General features: G+C 43.4%; 1 protein-coding gene across 1 annotated transcript in view; it reads right to left on the reverse strand.

Moving 5' to 3' along the window:
• Positions 1-2043: 2043 nt before the first annotated feature.
• Positions 2044-24595, reverse strand: part of LOC101835361 (inactive polypeptide N-acetylgalactosaminyltransferase-like protein 5) — a 41183-nt gene continuing 18631 nt past the window's right edge. The window contains exons 7-9 of the mRNA XM_040754311.1: positions 16888-17005; positions 9296-9445; positions 2044-2335 (exon numbers count right to left, since the gene is read on the reverse strand). Of these exons, the coding sequence (XP_040610245.1) occupies positions 2156-2335; positions 9296-9445; positions 16888-17005 (448 nt within the window). The 3' untranslated portion in view covers positions 2044-2155. The remainder of the gene's footprint in view (positions 2336-9295; positions 9446-16887; positions 17006-24595) is intronic.

A 24595-nucleotide genomic window follows, 5' to 3' on the forward strand; every position in this document is an offset into this window, starting at 1 on the left:
TAGCTAACATTAGCCCGGAATACATTCGCTCTTCATTAACTGACTGCGGTGACTTACAGTGCCCCCCACAGGCTTATGTTCAGAGCTTGGTGCCATTGGTGGTGCAATTTCCAAAGGTTCTGGAAACTTAAGGAGGTGGGGACAATCCGGAGGGAGGAGGATGGAGGAGTGCCACTTTGAAGATCTTACCTAGCCCAGAGGTCCAAGTCTCCTCTGAACTTCCTGTCCATCACAAAGTAAATAACTTACCCACACACTACTGTCATCCTGATGTTTGTCCAAGTGCAGTGAGCAAGCAATCATCCAGTGGACCCAGAGCAACTATGAGCCAAAATAAATCTTTTCCCTTTAAGTTGTGGTCACAGTGGCACAAAGTTAATCCATACGTGGTCCTGCCAAATATTTACTAGTATTGCCAGGGTTTGGGATGTTATGTTATGCTACCTACGTTTCTCCACACGTCTGAGGTCCTGATTACCCTTACCTGTGTCTTCCCATGGCCTTCAAACAGTTGCTGTCCAATGCCAAAAAGGGTATGTTTCATAGTTTCCATCCTTATGTGTGGTTTATTTTTCAAGACAGGGTTTCTCTATTTAGCCCTAGCTGTCCTGGAACTAGCTCAAATAGACCAGGCTGACCTTGAGCTCACACAGATCCACCTGCCTCTGCCTCCGGAGTGCTGGGATTAAAGGTGTGCGCCACCACTGCCGGGCTTATAGTTTCCATTCTTGTCCACACAGCAACTCATCTTAAGTGGAACTAGTAGTTATTTCTGGGATGGCTCTCTCTTGCAAGGGCAATAGCACAGCGTGCATCTGTAGGCATCACAATGTGTGTGTTACCTTTCTTGTTTTGGGACAATGTACCTGACAAAAGCAACTTAAGGGGCACACAGTTTGAGGTACAGCCTCCATTTTGGTGGATAAGCCATGGCAGCCAAAGTGTAAAGCAGCTTGGTACATTGCATCCTTAGGAGGCAGAGAGGCTGATGCACATCTTTCTTTTATTTTTTTCTTTATAGTTAATCTGGTCCCTCCTCCATGTGTTATGGCCACCACTTTCCTGGTGGGGTTTCCCTACACAATCTCAGAGACGTGCCCAGAAGAGGTGTCTCATAGGTGACCCCAAATCCTGTCAAATAATGAAGACTATTAACCATTTCATCTAGTATCCCTAAGTGGGTGAGGCTTACAAAATATAGGACAGCAAATCAGCATTCTGGTGCTCAGTCCTGCTAGAGGCCCCTGAGAAACTTCACGGCGGTGATGAGGAAACTGGACCGGCTGTGTTTGCGTAGGCTACGGTTGGCGACCCTCTCAGACCGTGCCCCCTTTTGTGTCCTTTCAGTGCGCTTCCTCCCTCGCTTTCTTGTAGACTTTGTGAATTCCTCCTCTTTGACCTTCTTAAACTAGACAGGGGGTGAACCTTACAGCATTCCTCACACCCCCAGAAACACTAGGCACCGAGGAGTCTCTGGGTATGGCAGGCAGAGTCAACTGATCTGTCCCAGCTCCATATACACAAACAACAAGGCATAATTCAAGAAGCATCAGGGGAGCCATGGGCCACAGGACAGAGGACAGAGAGAGGGCACAGACATGAAAATAGAAACAGAAAGGCCATGAGGAACATATGAGGAACCTGCATGGACACCTTAAACCAAGATGACTTGGACATCAGACTCTTAGGAACCCAACCAGGCCAGGAGGGCAGCCCCAGGTTGCAAGAAAGGAGCTTGTTCTAACTCAACCACTGTACATGAGTCATGGCTCTCTGTGAACATTTTCCTAAGGCAATCATGTCAGCCCATCAGACCGGTGAAGGCTCTCAGATCAGAGCAGGCTCTCTTAGAGGCCGTCACAGCCAAGTGAATTGGTCAAATAATCACATCATGTATTTTATCTGGGTCAATCATATCCCAGCAACTGAACCATGAGAGAGCTAACATTTCTAATGTCGAGGTCCCTATCCCCAGAACTTCAGTGGCAATTGAGCAACAAAGGAAGAAATTGTCACTAGAGGTAGAGAAAAGCACTCCTGAGAGATTGGCCACTCTGATTGTATTTCTTGTTGCATTTCACATAATTCCATGGTGCTCCAAACTTGTCCTGTGGTGCCAATATGTTGAATAACTAAGGGACTTTTTCACCCTTTATTAGTGAAATTCATTCCATTCCTTTTCGTCAGGGTATATAAATGGCTCCAACTCTGGAAAGACATTATCCAAATACCACTGGAATGACTTGCAACCCAGTCGTTTCCTTAATTCAACACGCTCGCTAATGTTTCCATAGGGTACGTATTTCAAAGATGGTCTTTGAAGAAAAAAATTATCCTAGATGAAAACAAACAGTCATTTTATTAAACCAAAAAAATTTTAGGTAATCAGGTCATGATAGCAAACATCAAGACATGTTTTCATCATTGGAACAAAAACGCCTTTTCCTCTTGCTGTGCAGCAGTTTTCTCTGAGATTAAAACCTTCCATCTTCTAGGAAAGCCTGGTAAAACCCAGGTGATATTTTAAGATGTGTTTTTAAAACGGTGTAGAACAGGGCATTCTAAAGAGAAGTAAAGGCTCATTAAGCCCATGAAGTAAACAGTTCAATAGCTTCAGGAAGTCCCTGAAAATGACCAGATACACTAGGCCTTTCTGTCCTCAAACGTGTGTGTGTGTGTGTGTGTGTGTGTGTGTGTGTGTGTGTATGTATGTATGTATGTATGTATGTATGTATGAACACATATATGCTATAAAGACTGCTGAGGCTCTCAGGCAAGCTGAGCTTCCTAGGAGAGGCTCAAACCAGCCTAGAAGCCTGCAAGAAGGCAAGAACAGCAAACTGCTTGAGAGAGGCTCTGAACTCCCTGGAAAAGACTCTACAGCAGTTTGCACCCCCTGGATGCTATTCAGCATGCTCTGGGTTCCTAGCTTTCACAAGCTGTCACCAATGCTGGGATGGACTTTATAAAAATTAAATTTTGTGTATATATGTATATATGCATGTCAGTATGAGGGTTTGTACATGTAAGTACACTACCTGTAGAGGCCAGATGAAGGTTTCATATCTCCTAGTGATATACAGACAGTTATGAGCTGCCTGATGTGGGTGCTGGTAAATGAAGTTAGGACTTCTGGAAGGGCAGCAAGGGCTCTTAACTACTGAGTCATTTCTCCACACCCAGGGGCTGAGACTTTTGGCGATTCAGATATCTTTAAATCATTTCTGATCCTATAAGTAACCTCTCACCCATATTCCTGCAAGTAACCCAATAAAGCTCATTTGTTCACCAAATTGGACTTTGGTGATACACATACGTTGTTGTTTGTTTGTTTGAGACAGGGTTTCTCTGTAGCTTTGGAGGCTGTCCTGGAACTAACTAGCTCTTGTAGATGAGGCTGGTCTCGAACTCACAGAGATACACTACTTTTCTCTGTCATTGGTTCCCTATCTTGGGTGAGTAGATTTCATACTCCTCAGGAATAGTGACACATAACACCTCTGCGCAGGGAATGAGAGAGAGCGTTCGACATCAGCTTTGATACCGGTTCATCACCATTGTGTTCACCACAACACCATAATGACCAACACAGTGGAACCCAGGAAAACTTACGTCCTGATTCTCAGGAGACCCAAAGTCACAGTTTCCCATCCCAGTGGTTTCTTTCTCCTATACTCAAAGCCTAAGCTCCTTATGTCCTGATCTCCATCAATATCCCTATACTTCCAGAACCAGTCTGCTGTAACAAAATCAAAAGGACTCTCCAGCTAAACAGTTTTGAGTTCATTCCTGGCTTTGCTATCAATTTCCTATTGCTATGGGCAAGTGTCTTCATGAGGTCAGTATGAAGACTGGGCACTTACAATGTAAGCAAAGCCTACGAGAAAGCAGGCTGGTGTGCAGTGTTAGTGTGCATGGGTCCTTTCTTGCACCACAGCTGTTTAGTTTTTATTTGTTCTTGTTTTTCACGACAGGGTCTCATGTATCTTTGAACCCATTATACGGCAGAGGCTACCCTTGAGCTTCTAATCCATCTCTACCTCCAAAATGCTAGAATTATAGGTGTGTGCCACCATACCCAGTTTATGACATGTTGGGGATGGAACCCATGGCTTCATGGATGCTAACTGAGCTCCATCCAGTTAGCATCCATATTTTTGTTTATTTGTTTGTTTGTTTGTTTGTTTAAAGTGTTCTGAAATAAGTGGTAAGAATGAGTGTCAGATTCCTTGTTCCCGTGGTAAAGAGGCATTCTACAAACCAGGTGGTGATGGCATATACCTTTAATCCCAGTACTTGGAGGCAGAAGCAGGTGGGTCTCTGTGAGTTCAAGGCCAGCCTGGTCTACAAAGGGCTTTTCAGGGCAGTTACACAGAGAAACTCTTTCTCAAAAAACCAAAAAAAAAAAAACAAAAACAAAAACAAAAACAAAAGAAAAGAAAAAAAAGAGGCATTCTACACAGACCAGGGTTCTCTGAATTCAGAACCCTTGTGTTTTCATCTGTGTATTTCCAGTGCTACTAAGTAGGATAGCAACATTGTTAAATGGGAGAGGGGGTTTGCTTCTCCGAATGAGTGTGTTAGGTGTATGTTTTGTTGGATTTTCCTTGAAGATTCTTGAGTATTGTAAGCTTTTGCCACTGCTTCCCAGGGTGGGTTGTTAAAGACAGGGGATGATTCCATCATCTTGGAGGCGTGAAGGCCTGGATTACCTTGGGAAACATTTCTCCATTGCAAAGCCTTTTATTGTACCATACCACTCATCAAATTTTCCAGCATGTAGTTTCATACACTCTGTTGGTTTTATATGTAACTTTTCAGATATGATCTTAGCCGGGTGGTGGTGGTGCACCCCTTTAATCCCAGCACTCGGGAGGCAGAGGCAGGCAGATCTCTGTGAGTTCGAGGCCAGCCTGGTCTATAAGAGTGAGTTCCAGGACAGTCTCTAAAAGTCACAGAGAAACCCTGTCTCAAAAAAAAAAATCAAGCAATGAAACAAAACCAGATCTGATCTTAGCCTGCACCTAAAACTGTTCTCAAAACTCATAAGTCTTCTGCCTCAGCCTCCCATGTCCTGTCATTACAAGTATGTGCATCACTCTTGGTTCACATTATGTGTTTTTTATATCCTTTATGAAACTTAGTCACTCAGCAATTGCAGTGTTCAATTCAACTTCTTAGATCCATGACTAGAATTCACAGGCATGGGGGAAAGGAAACATCAGCACTACAAACATAAATTCAAGATCACTCATAAAAAGTCTGGTTTAGGACTAGTGAGATGGCTAAGCAGGCAAAGACACTTGCCACCCGGCCTGATGAGCTGAGTTCAGTCTCCCAGGACCCGTATGGTGGAAGAAGAGAGCTGACTGAAAGCTGTCTGTTGACCTCCACATGTACACGGGCAGCTATGCTCACATACAATAAGTTAACAAATATAAAAGAAATACATAATTTGAAAATATTACTTTAATGTGTTAGATTAGGAGAAATACACAGCTTAATTATATCTAATATATGGAGACCTTTTTTATATACCTGCAGTGACAATGTGGATTACTACATGGATAGTGAGGGACAGTTTGGATGTTGCCCATCAGTACTTAATAATGGGTTAGCTCATCCCCATAAACTCCATGTCTTGATATTTATTCCAAATATAAATGTACAAATATAAACAAAGATATGTGTAAAGATGTGCATTTCAGTGTTGAGCACAAAATAAATAATAGAAACCAACTCTCAAGATAATCAGAGTGCTTATCACCAATAACTGTTTAAGTGGAGTCAGCTCTGGCGGGCCTGTTCCCCCATCCAAAGGGACTCTTCAGGGGAAAGGTACTTTGGATTGTAGAGAATGCTTAGCAGTTAAGAGCACTGACTACTACTGCAGAGAATGCAGATTCAATTCCCAGCACTCACGTGGGAGCTCACAACTATCTATAACTTTAGTTTGAGGTGATCTGTTGTCCTATCCTGTCCACCAGGAACATAAATGATACACAAATATTCATGCAGGCAAAACACCCATAAAATAAAAATAAACTTTTTAAAGAAGTTACTTGAAATGTTTTCATTTTCAGGGGTAATTTGTAAATATGTTTTTAAAATACAGCAATAAATGCAAAGGTTTAAGGATGAAACACTTTGTTGCATAGTCACATGAATGAATCTGGGCCTTGTGGCACAAGTCTGTGTTCCCAGCACTGGGGAGATTGAGGTAGCAGGGTCACAAGTTCAAGGCCAAACTGTACTACATAGAGAAATCCTGCCTAAAACAACATTACAGAAAAGAAGTAAGCTGGGATCTGGTGGCACAGACCTTTAATTCCAGCATTTGAAAGGCAGAGGCAGGCAGATCTCTGTGAGTTCGAGGCCAGCCTGGTCTACAGATCGAGTTCCAGGACAGCCTCCAAAGCTACACAGAGAAACCCTGTCTCAAAAAACAAAACAAACAAGTATCTTCTAATGTGCATATGTGGTAACCAGCAACTACAACAAATAATTCAATGATCACTTTGGGAACAATAGGCAGTTTGTTTTATTAATTTATTTTATTTTCTAATGATTAATTTATTTTATGTGTGTACATTGAATGTATAAATGTGTACTATGTGCTTATAGGAGTCTAGAGGTGCCCTCAGAGGCTAGAAGAGGACACTGATTCCCCTGGAGCTGGAGTTAGGATGTGAGCCACCCTGTGGGTACTTAGAATTGAACCCAGGTCCTTTGGAAGAGCGGCAGGTACTCTTAACCCTTGATCATTTATTTTTATAAATGTACATGTGTCTCTTTGATCACATGTCATGTATTCAGGTGCCTATAGAGACCAGAAGAGTTTTGAATCCCCTGGAGCTGAATTTACAAGCAGTTTTAGCCCATCCCGTATGGATAATGGGAATAGAACTTTGGTTTTCTATAAGAACACAACCATGTGTTAGTGTTTGCCTGGTCCCTAGAGTATTAATTTTGTACTCCTGAAGATCATATGAATTTTTAAAATAAGCATGTTTTACCCTTAACATTTTAAAATATGGGCATGCTGGCACCACTTATAATCCCAGCACTTAGGAGGCTGAGTCTGAAGGATTACAGTAAGTTCAAGACCAGCCTATCTATCCTACATTGTGGGTACTAGGAAAGCCAGGATATATAGCAATACCTTGTCTCAAAGAAACTAATGATATTCATTAAAGACAATAAAATAAAAATGCAAAAGGACACAAAACATAAATATTTAACTTGCTTAATTACCAACACCTCAGCTCCAGCTCCCTGTTTAAGAGGCAACCCAGAGCTATCTTAACTATGTCCTTTTTTCTGATTTCATTTTTAAATTTACTTTATGTATATGAATGTTTTGCCTGCATGTATGTCTGTACATCAACATATGTGCCTGATGCCTGCAGAGACAAGCCACCATGTGGGTGCTTGATCTCAAGTCCTCTGCAAGAGCAACAAATGCTCTTAACCACTGTAGTGGCTTTTCTTGGTTGTCAACTTGACTACATCTGGAATTAACTAAAACCCAAGTGGCTAGGTTCACCATTAAGGGATTTTTTTTTCTTAAATTGAAGTAAGAAGCCCACTTTTAATCCAGGTCTTTTGAGGTGGATAGATGCAATTTTGATTCAGATCTTCTGAGGTGGGAAGATCCACCTTTAATCTGGGCTGTGCCTTCTTCTGGCAGCCTATATACAAGACATGGAAGAAGGAAGCTTGAAATGTGCTCTTGCTGGCACGTCTGCTCATTTACTGGCATTACAGCCTACTTCTTCAGGATTCCAGCATATACTGAAGACCAGTGAGACATCCAGCCTCGTGGACTGAAAATCTACTAGGTTCTTGGATCTTCTGTTAGTAGACAGTCAATGTTGGGCTAGCTGGACCACAGCCTGCAAGTCATACTAATACGTTCCATCTATGCACTGTCAGTGCAGTTCCTCTAGAGAACCCTGATGAGCACAGCCGCTGAGGCATCTCTCCAGCCTCTCCGCCTGTTTTTGAAAGAGGGTTTCAATTGTGTAGTCCTAGCAGACCTAGGACTCACTATGTAGACCAGGCTGATCTGGAACTCATAGAAATCCATCTTCCTCTGCCTCCCAAGTACTAATCTCAAAGTTTAACCTTGCTCACTTTTAATTTCATAGGAAGAGAATACAATATGTATTAGTTATTCACCATTATACCTTATAGATACACCAGTAGTGGTGGTTGTATATGTATCTATAGCTTATGGGTTTGCAGTGCTTTATAGTACTATAGCTACTAAATAAATCACCTATATCCATTCTTTTTTCCTTGTTTTTAAAGATTTTTCTTATCTTTTTCTAAGACAGGGTTCTCATTTTGTAGCTCTAGCTGGCCTTGAACTCACAGAGATCTGTCTATGCTCAAGTGCTAGATTAAAGGTGTGTACATTTATGTAAATAAATAATTATTTTATAAATAAATAAAATAAATGCCAGGGCATTTATTTTAATTATGTGTGTGTGTCTTTGTGGAGGTATGTCTACCTGGGTTCAAGTACCACCAGAAGTGAGGCCATATTCCCTGGAGCTGGACGTAGCAATGGCTGTGAGCCACCTGGATGTGGGTACTGAGAACTGAACTTCAAGTCTTCGACTAGAGCAGCCTATGCGCTGACTCAGCCATCTCTTTAGCCCCATCGTTCCACTCTGTTTTTGAGACAGAGTGTTACTAAGTTGCCTTGGCAGGCTTGAACATGCATCCTTCTGCCTCAGCAGGAATTCCTCAACAGTGCCCTGATTATAAAAGAAAAACTGGAGTCACCCGGGAAGAGAGTCTCCAAACAGGAATTGCCTCCATCAGAATGGCGTGTGGGGATATATATAAATCAAGGGGCAAATCTTTCAAATAGAAATATTTGACTGTTGATAGAAAAGGAATTCACAAGGCCTACACCAGCCACATCTTCCAGGAAACTCATCGTGGCTCGTTAGGACAACCTGAAGAAATCAGCTCCTGATGCTGCAGCAGGGAGGGGAAGAGTAATTCCCCAGTAAATAAGTAGATGTGGTTTTAAGGACTCTGCAGGTTGATTTGCTTCTGAGAAACTTGAATTTTCCTAAAATTCAAACTTAAAAAATAAGTTGCAACAACAGCTGCTTAGGGTTACCCAGTTGAGAGCAGGACTAATGGTGAGTGGGTGAGGAATTGAAGGGGCTCCATTGATGTACAAAAAACAGGAAGAATACAATTTGGATCTGGAAAGATGGCAGTCTTAAGAACAAAAGCCCAGAACCTGATCACCCCCATCAGAGGTATCACTCACCTTGTATTCATCCAACCAGATGTGAACCACTCGCAGTAAGTTCTTTGACAAGGCTTTCTTGAGTGCAGCATTATTGAAATTCTGTGTCTTACTGATATGTCCAACCCGAGAGCAAGGAATTATAAAGAGTTGGCCTCCACACATCCAAATCTAGGTAAGACCATAATGATTTTAATAGTAACTGGAAGCTGCTTTAGAACACACACACACACACACACACACACACACACACACACACACACACACACACACACAGTTTGTTTGTCTGACTGCTTATTGAGATGTATAGCCCAGGTTGGCCTCAAACCACTCTCTGGGAATGACATTGAGTTTCTGATCCTTCTGCCTCTACCTCCATAGTGCTTGGGTTGTGCCATGTTGGAGTTCAGTCCAAGGCTTTGTTCATACTAGGCAAGCATTCTACCAGCTGAACTATACTGCTAGTCCCAATCTCTAACATGTATCCCATTTATTTTAATTTATTTAATAAAATTCATAAATTCATCAGAGTCTTACAGTGTAGGTGCTATGACCACCCCTCCCCATTTACAGATTTTTAAAAAACATACAGTTTAAGAAGTTTGCCCAGTGATGTGGGACAGTTGAGTGGCTAAGCTCAGAATCAAATTTAGGAAGTCTAGCCTAAGAACTTGAGTTCTGAATGGCAAATTATTCTCTTTCTTTCCTGTTGCATGTTGCCAGGTGTGAGCAATACCAAGAGAAGACAAGTTCTGACTTGATTCAGTTACTTGTAGTTTGTATGTAAAATGCTTCACAACACATATTGTAATAACTTCATTCACCGCATGGAAGCAAGATATGGTCATGGGAAATTGTCAATTATAGAAAAATGTACACCCTAATACCTGGGGTTAGTCAATAAAATTCAAGTATGTGTGTGGACATGCAAAAATATGTATAAAAATAACTTGCTGTCCTCATGTGAGTTATGCAAAACTGTTTTAAAGGCCTTGGGCTAGAAACATGGCTGAAAGGGTTAAAAGCAATTCCCTGCAAGAACAAGGATCTGAGTTGGACTCCCGCAAAAAGCTGGGCATGACTGCACACACCTGCAAACCCGGGCTAGAGGGGTTGGGAGACAGAAGACCGGAGAGAAATAGTGAGCTTCAGTTCAGAGAGAAATCTGTCACAGACGAACAAAGGTGAAGCCCGATAGAGGAGGACAGCTGGCATCCTCCTGACTTCTGAATGCACATACATGTACCTGCACACACATGTGTGTATATACACTCATACATACACATCAAAAATAAAAGTTTCCCATGGCATGTACTCTCATATATGGATTTTAGACATAGATCTGGGGAGTGCCAGCCTACAATCCCATGACCAGAGAGTCTGGGAAACAGAACCTTCATCCAATGGCTGATGGAGGCAGAGCTCCCACAGCTAACACTGAGCTGAACTCAAGAAATCCAGTGACAGAGAGGGAGGACTGATGAGCAAAGTGGTTAAGACTGGGCCGGTTTAGCCCCCAGAAACAACTGGCCTGACAAGGGTTAGCTCTTGAATCCCAGGCTGATGGCTGGGATTCCAGCATGGGGAAAACAAATGAACTTTAGGCGCCTATCCAACAATGAGAGATGCACTCTCACCCTGGACTCTTGGGCCTAGGCCCTGCCCTGGATGAAATGACAGACTATGGACACCCCCATGGAGGGCCTCACCCTCTCTGGAAAATGAGGGGATATTGGAAGGGTTGGTGGGAGGGTGTGGGAGGAAGGGAGGGAAAGGGAGAGAGACCTAGCATTGATATGTGAAGTAACCTTGTTTCTAATTTAAATTTAAATTTAAAAATAAAAAATAAAAGTTTCCATTTCTTCACTGTAAATGATACCATAGAGGCGCTGGTGAGATGGGTTAGTGAGTAGAGGTGCCTGCCACCAAGTTTGATCACCTGAGTTTCATCCTAGGACCCCAAAGAGGAGGGCTGGAACTGACTCTTGTAGGTTGTTCTCTGACTTCAATACATGTGCTGTGGCAATGCATGCCTCTCCTCCATGTACACACACACAAATTAATCTTCAAAAATATTGCATCTATCTATTTGGTGGTGCACATGCCACAGTGACGGTTGGAGAACAACTTTGAAGGACTTGGCTCCCTTGCCATGTGGATCTCAGAAATCTAACTTGGGTCATCCGGTTTAGTAGCAAATGCCTTAACCCACTAAGTAACTCACCAGCCCCCATGTGATATATTTGCTGGAGCCATTCTGCTTCCTGGATTCCAGTAACACCAACATGGCCTGGAAACTTGATAAAAATGAAAACCCATGGGCCACTGATCTAGGAACTGTGGTTTGGGCCAAACCTTCTGCATTTTCATAGGCTCTTCATATGGTTCAAATGCACTCAGATTTTATGACCCTCTGTTGGCAAACTTTTCTGGCGAAATTCACATAAACATTGTGAAACAGTAATGGGAAGTTACCATCCTCCCTGAAACACTCTGTGTGGGGTTGAGAATATGGCTCTATTGGTACAGTGTTTTTCTGACATACTCAGAGTCCTGGGTTCAAGTACCAACACTACATCCACCACTGGCTATGGTGGTCCACAAACTGCAAGCCCAGCACTCAGGCAGTGGAAATAGCATCAGAAGTTCAAGGCCACCCTGGCTACAGGAAATTCTGACTTAGAGAAACTCACAGAATATCTCAAAACAATCCTTCAAATTCCTTGTCTAGGAGACACAGAATAAAAAGTCCCAGCCCAGAAGTCCACAGTTAGGTTCTTTTATCAGCTTATCCAATGGTCTGGCTGCCTGTGTCCTGTATGGCTCTCATTTTCATTGGAAATTGTGACCTAGAAGTTGTTGATATAGGTTTCTGTTCTATGCTTCATCATACAACAAGAGCTGACAGATGAAAGTCATCTATGTTTCAGTCTTCTTTTTAAAAGAAAAACTGAGGAAATTTGAAAAGCTGTTACACTGTTAATATGTTTAACAGTTTTATAATTACCACGAATATTTATTTTTCCGTCTTTTAAATTATTCTTTACATCTGAGTATTTTGTCTGCATGTATGTCTGTGTAACATATGTGTTGTGCGTGTGGTGTCTGCAAAGGCCAGGAGAGGTCGTTGGATCCCCGGAACTGGACTTTCAGTTAGTAGTGAGCTGCCAAGTGGCTGCTGGGAATTGGATCCTGGTCTTTGGGAAGAACAACCAGTGCTCTCACTACTGAACCCAGCTCCTTTTCTGTTTTCTGTTTGTTTGTTTGAAATGTTCATTGATTTCAAGAGACTATGGATGTATGCATAGACCAGTTAACAGAAGTCAACTTATAAAAAAAAAGTGGGGAATAAAACTAAAAATTTCTTTCAAAATGTTGTCAAGAAACAAGTTGAAGAAAAGCAGTAGATTTTAGCCCAGTTTCCATAGGTCCCAGAAAGCTGCTTGTTTATTCTTCTGTTGTAGTGTATTGTTATTTTGAGATAGGACCTAGGCTGGCCTCAGACTCACTATATAGCTGAAGATGAACTTGAACTTCTAATCCTCCTGCCTGAGGTTCAGGGATTATAAGACATGTATGTGCCACCATGCCTAGTTTTATGTGGGGTTGGGGTTGAATCTAGGAGTTTGTGCATGCTGGGGAAACACTACCTAATGAGCCATATCACTAGGCTGATTACAGATCTCCTTTATATCTAATGAACATACCCCACTACTGACAGGATTATAAACTAGAAGATAGAGGAAGAGTTGTGTCCATCCCTACACAGACAATGAGCACAGGAGAGGGTGTATCCAGATGGATGTGTCTCCTTTAAGAACAAATCTAGAATAAACAAGAAGCAGGACTAGGGATAAAACCAGTTGGAAGAGTGCTTGCCCAGAATGCATGATGCTTGAAAAGGGCTTACAGCTTCCTAGATCTTGACCCCTCTTGTAACTTTTGAGAACATTGTGACCTCTTCAGTGACTGGGCCAGCCTGCTTGACAAATGGCCAAGTGGTTCTCATTGCTCCATATGAGGTAGCCAAATGGCAGAAGACATTCTGGATGGGCTCCAGGTGAACACACAGAGGCAGAAACATCTGTAGAAATCAGACATTCTATCCAAGACCAGCACTACCATAGTAACGTCAAAAATTGAGAGGATTAATAATTGCTCGTGATTTTAAGCTGATAAAAATTAGCTGATACACAAGACACCACTGCTTTCCTAACATGAGTTTCATTTACATCAATTTTACATTGACTTAGTTGTTCATTACACAAACCCAGAGTGACAGGTTCAAATTGTACGTAAACATTTGCTCACTCCCCTTCTCTCATCTTGGGTCCGAGGACACACTGATTCTAGACTTGTTTTACAGGCTTTGGCCAAGAGAATGTCAGCTCACATAATGACCACAGAAAGTGGAATGTGCCACGTGACTTGGCTTGACTTTTATCTTCCTGCCACTCAGTGTGAGAAGAACATATTCCATATGGCAACTACTTGTGGATATAAGGCAAGACCTCGACTAAAACCAGAAACCAAAGCTCAACCCAGTCAGCCTCTGCTGAGTCACCCCAGCCACTGTGGACATAAACACAAGAAAGGTATGTGTTACTATTTTACATATTCATCTTTGAGGTACTTTGTTATACAACATAACTGTGGTAATAACTGATAGATACTGAGGTAATAGCTGACTAATTCCTAATATCCTTAGCAATTAAAATTCTGAGCAGATGACACAAGACAAATAACCTATTGACTCAGTGGATAGATGGTCCACATAGGAGGAAAGTGTTGGAAATCTGCTGACACTTCTATCATGTCAATGTATGAGAACTCTCTAGCAGATACATGGTTTGTTTTCCTATCAGATCACCCAATGGGTTTAGTGATCCTGAGCAGGATTTAAGCTGGCATCTATATCTAAAGAGGTACAGTCAAACTGGGCCAAGATGATGCACACCTTTAATCCCAGCGCTTGGGAGGCAGTGTGAGCTGGGTAAAAGAACCTGTCCGGTAAACCACAAATACTAGTCCTTTACATCTTAAGTGCTACCACTTCAAGAGGGTTCTGGATGACACCTCAAAAAATGGCTCTGTTCCCCTTTTATATAGCAATAGAGTACTCTGTGTTTCTCCACTGGCACCCTGATAGATGGAAGGCCATGACATCAGAAGTTACTTTTACACTGTGTACTGCTGTATTGTAACACTGTCCTGTGTCCTTATGATGGTTAATTTGGTTGTGAACTTGGCAGGACCTATAATTGGCTAGGAGACAAATGTGGGCATGTCTGATGGGGGAGTTTCTAGATTGGCCTCATTGAGGTAGGAAGACCCCCACTACAGTGGGCAGCACCATTCCATGGCTGGGGTCCTGGACAGCATAGAAAAAAGAGTGTGTGCTGAGCAACAGCTTTCATCTCTCTGCTTTCTGAATATAGCTACAAATTCTTTCTCACCATGGTGGATTGGTGTTCTCAAACCATGAGCCCAAATGAACCTTTTTTAAGTTGCTTTCATCAGGTAGTCAGGTATTTTGCCATAGGATGGGAAAAGTAACTAATATTGTCCTCACGTGCTCAGTGAACATTGCTGCATGAATGAAAAAGGGGGGAGCCCTATCTTCTGAATGCTTGACCTGCAACATAGCTTGACTGGGAAGATGAATTGAATTGAACTTAGATAGATCCTTAAGAGGTAGTCTCTAGTAGACTATAGATTTCTTTGTGTCGTGAGATGTGTGTCAGTCACAGCAGCCATTTGAAGCATGATCTTTTAGTTTTTTGGGTTTTGTATAAGTTTTTCAAGATAGGGTTTCTCTGTGTAGTCCTAGCAATCCTGGAACTCACTCTATAGAATAGGTGAACCTTAAACTCACAGAGATCCACCAGACTCTGCCTCTTGAGTCCTGAGATTAAAGGCAGGGTGGTACATGCCCAGTTTAAAATTTTTGTTTTGTTTTCACTGGCCAGTTTCAAGAGAGTCCTTGAACTAGTTACTAATTCACATGTTTGCTTATACAAAACAGAGCCAAATATACTTCAGAGACTCAAAGAAGCCATTGGGAATAGAGTCATTGGAAATATTGGGCCAGGAATAACCGATTCATCTGAACAGGAAGTTAACTGTCATTTGCTGTCTGTCAGGATAGTAGGACCAGAAATGGAACACATTTTCCTTTCATTCCATTTTAAGTTTTATTGAGAGAGAGACCATGCATGCCTGTCCATGTGCATGTCCAAATGAACACATATGGTGGACGGCCCAGCTCACATGAAGAGGTCAGAGGACAGCTTTTGGAAGTTGGTTCTTTCCTTTCACTGTGGGGTTCCCTGGTATTGAGCTCAGATCCTCAGGCTTGTCAGCTGGCAGCAGGCACTTTTACTCACAGAACCATCTCAATGGCCCCTACGCTTGCTTTGCAAAAACACATACCTTCACAAAAGTAGTTCTACTCAGATATAGAATGTGCTTATAGTTAAGTCCTAAGAGAGGAAAATTTATTGGGCCGTATTCTTAGAGAGCAATGTAATAAAACAAGGTATCTCCAACCACATATAATAAAAAGAGCCAGAGGCCTGGATATTATAAAAAAAACTGCCTAGGTCAGAAGGGAATGCATGGATGGGGTGTGGATAATGAAAGTTACAAATGTGGAAGGTGATTGGAAGGGAACTTGAAGGAGAAGACATTGCTGAGATACCTGTGTATGCACAATAAACCTATGAGGTCTATGTTGAAAAGAACAAAAATGAATAAAGAATAAAACAGGACTGGGGAGAGGGCTCAGTCAATAAAGTGCTTGCCACATAAGTGGATCCCCAGAACCCACTTTAAAAAAGAAGAACCTGGATGTGGGTAGCGCACACATGTAATCCCAATACCGAGGAGGCAGAGATGGGAGGATTCCTAGGGCTTGCTGGCTGGCCAAGCTAACCAGCAAGTTCTAGGCTAGTGAGAGACTTTCTCAAAACTAAGGCAAACAAGACCTGAGGGATGATACGATACCCCAGTGACCTCTGGTCTCTTCATGCATACAGTGACCAAAATGGCCAGCTACCAGGGAGGAAGAAGGGAAGGAGGAAGGAGAAGGAAGGGAAAGGAGTCAGGAGAGAAAACAGAATCCAAAACAGAAAAAGGAGGGGGCTATAACTATCAAGATAATTAGAGAACCCACATAGTTTTAAAATATCTTTTTTTTTTTTTGGTTTTTCGAGACAGGGTTTCTCTGTATTGTTTTGGAGGCTATCGGTCCAGCCCAGCCTCGAACTCACAGAGATCCGTCTGCCTCTGCCTCCCGAGTGCTGGGATTAAAGGCCCGGCAAAATATCTTATTAGTTTACTGCACCATGTCCTATCAAGTGTTTCCCAGGAGCCCCATCATCTTCAGTGTGCCCTTGCATGTGTCACCAGAGCAGTCCTGCATGCTCCTGGAGGAAACAGTATAGCCAGATGAAAAGTCAGATCGCACTCTTGCTCAGGGGTTAGGCTCTGGCCCAGTAGGCACCAAACTGGGTTCCACTCACCACAACAAAATGGAATACCGGCTCTCCTCTATGTAAACATAACCGTGTGGGGGAAACAGAACAGAACAGAACAAAAGGAAGCTGACTTACTCTTAGTGAAAGTTCCACATTTTCTCCTCCCCACAGGTCCATGTCCTTGTCATACTGTCCGAGTTCTTTAAAGTAATGTCTGTCTATAGCAAAAATTCCCCCTGCCATTGCAGGTGACCTAGAAAGAGGTAAAATATATTAAGTTAATTCCTGAGAGTGATCTCCAATCTTCCTAAAAACATGTGAAATGCTACTGTTGGCTCAGTGATTAAGAATGCTCACTGCTCTTGTTTGGTTCTTAGCACCCAGGCCAGGCTCCTCACCATGACCTGTAACACAGGCTCAGGGGATCTAGTGCCCTCTTCTGACCTTTGTGCTTTGGTAAACACCATTCCACTCTGAACTCCTAGGAAATCCACTTTCTGAATTCCACTTATGTGAAATGGTGTGGCACCTATCTGTCTGTGACTGTTTCATTTCAGGTACCATAATGGCCTCTAGATTCACCCATGTTGTTTACAAATGATAGAATTTGATCTTTGCCATTAGTGCTAGAGTAAGGATGAGAGCAGACAGGTTTCTTCAACACACCCACTTCATTTCCTTCAGGCATATTGTCAGTGGTGGAATTGCTGGGACATAGAGGCTATTTTACTTTCAATTTTTTGTAAGTGAGAAGTTTTATTAGAAAGAGGAGGGAGGGGAGGGAAATGTAAAGAGACACAGAGACAGAGATAGAGACAGAGACAGAGACAGAGACAGAGACAGGGAGAGGACAGAAGAGAAGGGGGAGACAGGAGAAGTCCTGTCTGCCTCAGGGGAACAGCAGGAAAGAGAGTGAGGAAGAGAGAGAGTCGGGGAAAAAAAGAGCTGAAAGACAGCAGGAAAGAGCTCTACTCTTAATTTTTGAAGAACTATTGATACTATTTCTAGTATCTTGCATTCTTGGCCATAGAAGACAGACTTTGCTGTCTTAATGGAGTGAAATAGGCTTGGATTTGCATCCTAAAAGAGGAGGGATGCTGAGACATTTTCATGTACCATTGGCCATTTGTATTTTCTCTTGAAAAGTGTACATTCATGTCTTCTTTTTTTAATTGAACTTTTTGTTGTTTGTTGAGTGCCTTATGTATTCTGGACATTAACCCCTTATCAGATATATATTTCCAAATATTTTCTAGAATTCTGTGAACCCTCTCTTTGATTTGTTTGCTGTGTCTTTTTGCTCTGCAGGAGCTTTTAGTTTGATGTAATCTCATCCTCCAATTTTACTCTTATGGTCTGTGCTTTCCAGAATCTTAGTCATCAAATCTTTGAGAAGTTGAATGTCTTAAAGTGTGTCCTCAACTAGTGGCATTATAATTTTGGGTCTTACATTCACATCGAATTTGTTTTGACTTTTCTATGTGGTAAGAGATAGGGTTGCTCATTTTAGTTACTTGTTGTGATAAAATACTGTGACAAAAGAAATATAAGGGAAGTTGTGCATTCTTGCCTGGCCTGAGTCCTAGAACCCTGACTAGGGTCAACAAGAGAATGAAGGGACAGACAGACACACTGACACAGAAAAGCTGGGAGTGGGTGGTCTTTGGTAGCTCTGATGGAGTAGGAATTGCACTCTGGAAGCTCTGTGTTTATTGTATACATCTGGACAGTGATGCAGGATTAGTTACCCTCACTCAGTTGGAACAGTTTCTGTGGGGGAACAGTCTTCAGGCCTTAAACTTGGGCCAAGGGCCTGTGGTAGACATGTTTTTGCACACACTGTCAATATTCACACTTAGACCTGAGGAAGACTATGCCATTCCTCTAAGCATCACCATAGGGAAAGGCTTTGCCACTCCCATGGCTGAGGCTTTGGAGTCTTTAACATGGCTGTGCCTGGCTGGCATGGACAGCATGGTGACCGTGCTGCTTGACAGAGTCCCTGCATTTCGACATTGCAGACCACACTTCTCCAGCACCTTTTACGTTCTTTTCTTTCTTTTTTGCGGGGAGGGGAGCGTTCAAGACAGGGTTTCTCTGTGTGAACAGCCCTGGCTGACCTGGAACTCACAGAGATCCATCTGCCTCTGCCTTCTGAGTACTGGAATTAAATGTTTACAATAGTTCCTTGGAAAAAAAATCCCCACCACCATTCCAGGAATTCCATTGTGCTGTCCTGATTACACCAAGAACAGGAAAGTTAGAGATTTACTAAACACACTTGACTCCAAGAATGAAATGCCTACAATTCAGATCCAGAGCCTGAGGCCATTAAAGGCAAGAGTTCAGTTAATAAAGGTAGAGGAATTAGAATGGCACAGTATAGTGGGAAAAGAGCAAGACATCAGGACCTTCCCTTTGGGAGTGTTATGAGGAGAACAGGCCTATACGGAAGACTAAGAAACTGTAGTATAGTGTCTGCTCCCCAGAAGAAGTCCTTTCCCAAGGTCAGGCATTTGGATAAGGGTCTCAATTCCCCTGGGGGTTTGAGGAAAGTTCTTGCTTGATAAAGCAGTTGTTCTTCTTATCTCTAGGGAGAGCAACTTTTGACCCTCCATTAATATATGACTGGTTCCTACTGTCAAGGTCAATGTTAGATTCCTCAACCCCTGATAACAAGCCACACCCTGGGTCACATGCCCCGGAATAAACAAGCAAAAGCAAGTGTAGTCTTTTTTCAATTATACACACAGGTGTAGTCTTTTTTCAATTATACACACAGGTGTAGTCTTTTTTCAATTATACACACAGGTGTAGTCTTTTTTCAATTATACACTGCCGGCAGCTACCCCAATTCACCCTCAGATCGTGTCTGTCTCCTCCTTCTGCCCCCTCCCCTCAATAACTCCACGCATCCTCTTTGGGACCTGAACACCCCCACCCTCATCTAAGCAGGTCTTCAGTGTGTGCCCGTGTCAGGACTTTCACTCACTCTCTACGGGGATAAGGGTTCCCCTTGAAGGATGTAGTCCATTGAGGTGGGGAGGTCAAGGCAGAGGGAACCTGAAGGAGCTAGTCACGTTATAGCCACAATCCACACACAGAGAGCATAGAGTACTTGGCTCCCTTTTGCCACTCTTGGTTTCTTTGGTTTTTGCTGTTTGTTTTTTAGATGGCCTCACTATGTGCAGTAGGCTGACCTGGAACTCCTGGAGATCTGTCTACCTCTCCCTCCTAAGTGCTGCCAGTTAGAAGTCATCACAGTAATCATGGAGAGAAATGATGAGTGGGGATTGTACCCTGGCCAAGGGAGTAATGACAATGACAGAAAACAAGATGTCCAGTTACTGGTTTAGCTTGAAGATGAACCTAACAGATAAAAAGGACAAGAATATGTGAAGATGACAGGAATCTAGGTTGATACTAGGTGTTTTCCACACGGCAGATGGAGTTGCTGTCCACAGAGATAAGAAGTCCTGGTTTCATAGGAGGTATGCATTCAGCATCACAGTGGGGGGGGCAGCTGGTGCAATTGGATACATGAGCCTGGAGGTCTTCAGGTTGTGGGTGAATCTGGGAGTCAGATCAGTTGCTTTTCTCGTTGTTGTGACAAAATACCTAGCACAAGCAACTTAAAAAGGGGGATTTCAGCCCACGGGTCAGGGTGGAGGAGTCAGGGTGACAAGGACATGAGGCTGTGATCGCATGGCACCCTCAGGAAGGAGAGGGAGATGCTGGTGCTCAGCTCGCTTTGTTTTCACTCAGTTCAGGACCCCAGCCCATGGGATGGCTCCGGTCACCACAGAGGTGCTATCTACTTCAGTTACAATCAAGAAACTCCTTTATAGGCATACCCAGAGGCATGGTGATTCTAGATCCTGACGTTCATAGCCAATAATTTTTAACATTATTTTGTGTGTATATATTTAATGTAACAGACAAAGGAGCTATAAAGTTGTACAAATGCAAAACAGTATGTGTGTGGGTACTTGTGTGCCGGGGCCGGTGTGTGTGAAAGTCAGAGGACAACTTGTAGGAGTCAGTTCTTCTTACACTGTGTGGGTCTCAGGAATCAAACCTGGGCTGTCAGGTTTGTTGGAAAGAGTCTTTTCTTGCTGAGTCAGCTTGATGCCCTCACAAATAAAAGTATTTAAAGAACAGTTGTGAAATGTGTTTAAAGTGTTATGAGCATCTGGAAAAGTGAAGAATTTCATGTATATGAATGACACACAGGATTTGCATGTTGCAGGGGAGACAGAGATGGGCACTGATGGCAGATGGACTCTAATGATAGGGCTTCCAATTCTAGCATGCCTGGCAGTGACTTCAAGTCCAGGACCTTAATCAAGTTGGAAATCAACATTTAACGATTGCAGGAGTCATCAGTGAAAGATGGGTTAGGAAACAGTCTGGAGGCAGGCAGAAGTAGATTTGGGGAACAAAGGCTGGGTCCTGGGCATTTCAAGGTGAAGCCACTTGTAGACAAGAGCGATGCTCAGCAGAGAGGATGGAGAGGAGACGCAGATGGGAGGGGCCAGAGGATGGGTGTATACAAAGGGAAGAAAGGTCAGTGGGTGGGACACACCAGCAGGAAAACTGTGAACTGGACATTGGGACACAGGTCACAAGTTTTAGCCACAAGAGGTGACAAATTCATACTGACATGAGTTTAAAACATTGAAGTTCAAAGTAGTACAACTCTTTCTATTGCTTGTAATACAAAAGAGAAAGGCCGGGCAGTTGATAGGAAGTAGAGTCAAATGCAAATCAAAACTACTTTGAGATTCCATCTTAGACCTCTCAGAATGGCTAAGATCAATAGCACAAGTGACAGCTTATGCTCTCGAGGTTGTGGAACAAGGGGAACCCTCATCCATTGCTCGTGGAAGTGCAAAGTTAAACAGGCACTATGGAAATCAATATGGTAGTTCCTCAAAAAAATTGGGAATCAATCTATCTCAAGGCCCAGAGCTATACCACTCTCGGGCACACACCCAAAGCACACTCCATCCTACCAAAAGGACACTTGCTCAACTATGTTCATTGAGCTTTATTCATAATAGCCAGAAACTGGAAACAACCTAGATGTCCCTCAACTGAATGAAGAAATGATAAAGCAAATGTGCAACATTTACACAATGGAGTATTACTCAGCTGTTAAAAAACAACATCATGAAATTTGCAGGCAAATGAATGCAACTAGTAAAAATCATGCTGAATGAGGTAACCCAGACCAGAAAGGCAAATAATGGTATGCATTCAATTATAAGTAGATATTAGCTGTTAAGTAAATGATAATCAAAGTACCGTCCACAGACCCAGGGAGGTTGGGTAAAATGGAGGGCCCTAGTGGGACACGCGGATCTCCCTGGGAAGAGGAAATAATAGATCTTGCAGGTGGACTAGGGGCAGGTAGGAACAGAAGTGGGAGGGATTGGTGGGGTAGAGGGAGAGTGTGCAGGGAGAGACAGCTGCAACTGGGAGGCATATTGGGGGCTATGTGGAAACATAGTACAGTGGAAACTTTGAAATCTGTGAGAGTGACCCCAGTGAGTACTCATAGTAATGGAGGATACAGAGTCTGAACTGGCCATCTTTTGTAGTCAGGCAAGGAAGGCTTCCAGTGATGGGACTGGATTGCATTTGGTTGAGTTGTTGACTGAGAGGGTCCCATGAAGACCTCTGTCCTAGCAGGCTGATGCTAGGGCAGAGGGTTGCTTTCTGAAATCTGACAGGGGGGGGGTTTGGGGTGGGAAAATTGCCAAGGATAACTTCCACACAGCTAGTTGAATGTAGACAGGTCAAGCTGGTGCCTGTATGGAGCCTTCACCCCTATATTGTAGTCTCTTTGGTACCCTGCAGGCTATGGAAAGAGAAACCTGGGCACCAACCCAGCCACAAAACCCTTGACCAGCCTGCACGATGAGCTTGGGCAATGGTGGCCCAGACCTTGTGGGAGTAGCCAGCTAATATCTGCTTTAACTTGGAAGCCCAAACCACGAGAGGGAACCCATGCCCCAGAAGGCCGGGCATCAGAAACTGGATAGCCCAGAGTCCTGGAGTAGAACCAAACACAACTGGCAAAAAGGGAAAGAAAAAAGAAATGATTCCTAAGGTATTCTGCTGTACTCGTAGATCAGGGCCTAGTCCAGTCATCATCAGAGAGATTTTTTTCAGGCAGCAGATGGGTGCGGATGCAGAGATCCACAGCCAGACATGATGCAAAGAGAGAGTCTAAATTGGACGTGTCTGATTGGGGAACCTCGAAGAGGAGGGGAGGAAAGATTGTAGGAGTCAGAGGGGATGGAGGACACCAGGAGACCATGACCCACTGAAGCAACTAAGCAGGGCTCACGTGGGCTCCCAGAGCCTGAAGTGGCGAGCACTGGGCTGAAGGGGTCTACACCAGGTCCTTGGCGTATGTGCTATGGCTGTGAGAAAAGAATCTATTTCCAATGAGAAAATAAAGTTAAGTTGTGTTTATTTTTAATGAGAACAGTATGTCTATATTCTTATAGGACTGTTCCTGACTACTGCGCTGGCTGCTTCATGTCCTCATTGGAGCACTGTGTGGCAGGAGTCGTCTGTGGCACACTGGTCCACCAAAAGACCATGGTTGTACATATAGGCAGCAGGCATGGAGCGTGTAGCCCCCACCCTTACAGTAGCACTGTGTGGTACCATGTGCTTCCTGCTGCCCTCCTCCCTTCTCTGTGCACATTCAAGAGCAGAGATCTTGTCGATCCTCAGTACCATAGAATGCGTGGGAAAGGGAGCCAGTAGGCTGATCTGTCCTTTGTGGTCCCAACCACACTGAGAAAACCTGATCTATGGGGACAGCCAGGTATAATGCGAGGTCTTTGTTGAGAAGGGGCTTCCTGGGGCCAGGCAATCTCTGGTGTGGGTAGTGGGCCACTGGAGTGCCAGAAGATGGCTGTTCCTATGGAGTCACACTTCAGAACTGCATAATATTCCATAATAAACCACTGGGTAATTCACAAGTATCCCTTCTACTTCCTAAGTTGTTTTAATTTTATTCTTGAGTTACCAGTCAAGACTACTTCCCAAGAGTAGCGTGTCCAGGTGTGGCCAGACGGTATAGCTAAGGGAGGCAGTCAAGGTCAGGGAGAAAAGTGTGAATGACAATGGGGCTGTAGTGTCATGGGCTGTGGCCTAGGGTGAGGCACCGCACTGGTTCCTAACCGCTCAATTCTGGCTGAGTACGTCAGCTCCTGGGAAGGAGAGTGGGATGGTTTGGTGCCAAAGCCTCGCAGATGTTTGACTGAAGTGTGATGGGATGGTCCCTCTGGGGCATCAGCTAAAGGAAAGACAATGGGGGGGGGCAGGGAGAGAACAAAGGTCTTCAGGGATGGCGTCAGAGAAGCAGAGCAGGGCACAGCAAGCTAGAAATGCTGCCATGTCCGGTAATACCAGAAGACACCAGGAGATGGAGTCCACGTGGAGTGGGTAACTTTAAAAGGCATTTGATTCATTCCTCTGCAGAGTATTGTCCTCTGGAACTTACACATAAGAAGTATAAACATGACTGTAAGGCCACACTACTACATGGTTAGAAAATGCAGCTACCTGGTCTGGGGAGCAAACGTGGTTAGCAATGAGAGAAGAGGTGCATCTCATACCAGTGTTTCCAGGAAGCATAGATCTAGCCCCTCCAGATGTTCATATTTACAAAGACAGTTTCCAAGACAAGTGAACTAGGAGAATATTGTTCTCTCAACCCATGAGGTTACACCTGGAAACACTGGGGTAAAGATTTTCTGTGTGAATTTAGCAAAGTTGTCCATACTTCCTAACCAAGGCAGTTTGCTCCTTGGTAACCAGA

The sequence above is a fragment of the Mesocricetus auratus genome, unplaced genomic scaffold, assembly GCF_017639785.1.
Source record: "Mesocricetus auratus isolate SY011 unplaced genomic scaffold, BCM_Maur_2.0 Super-Scaffold_100011, whole genome shotgun sequence".
NCBI classification, from domain to species: Eukaryota; Metazoa; Chordata; class Mammalia; order Rodentia; family Cricetidae; genus Mesocricetus; species Mesocricetus auratus.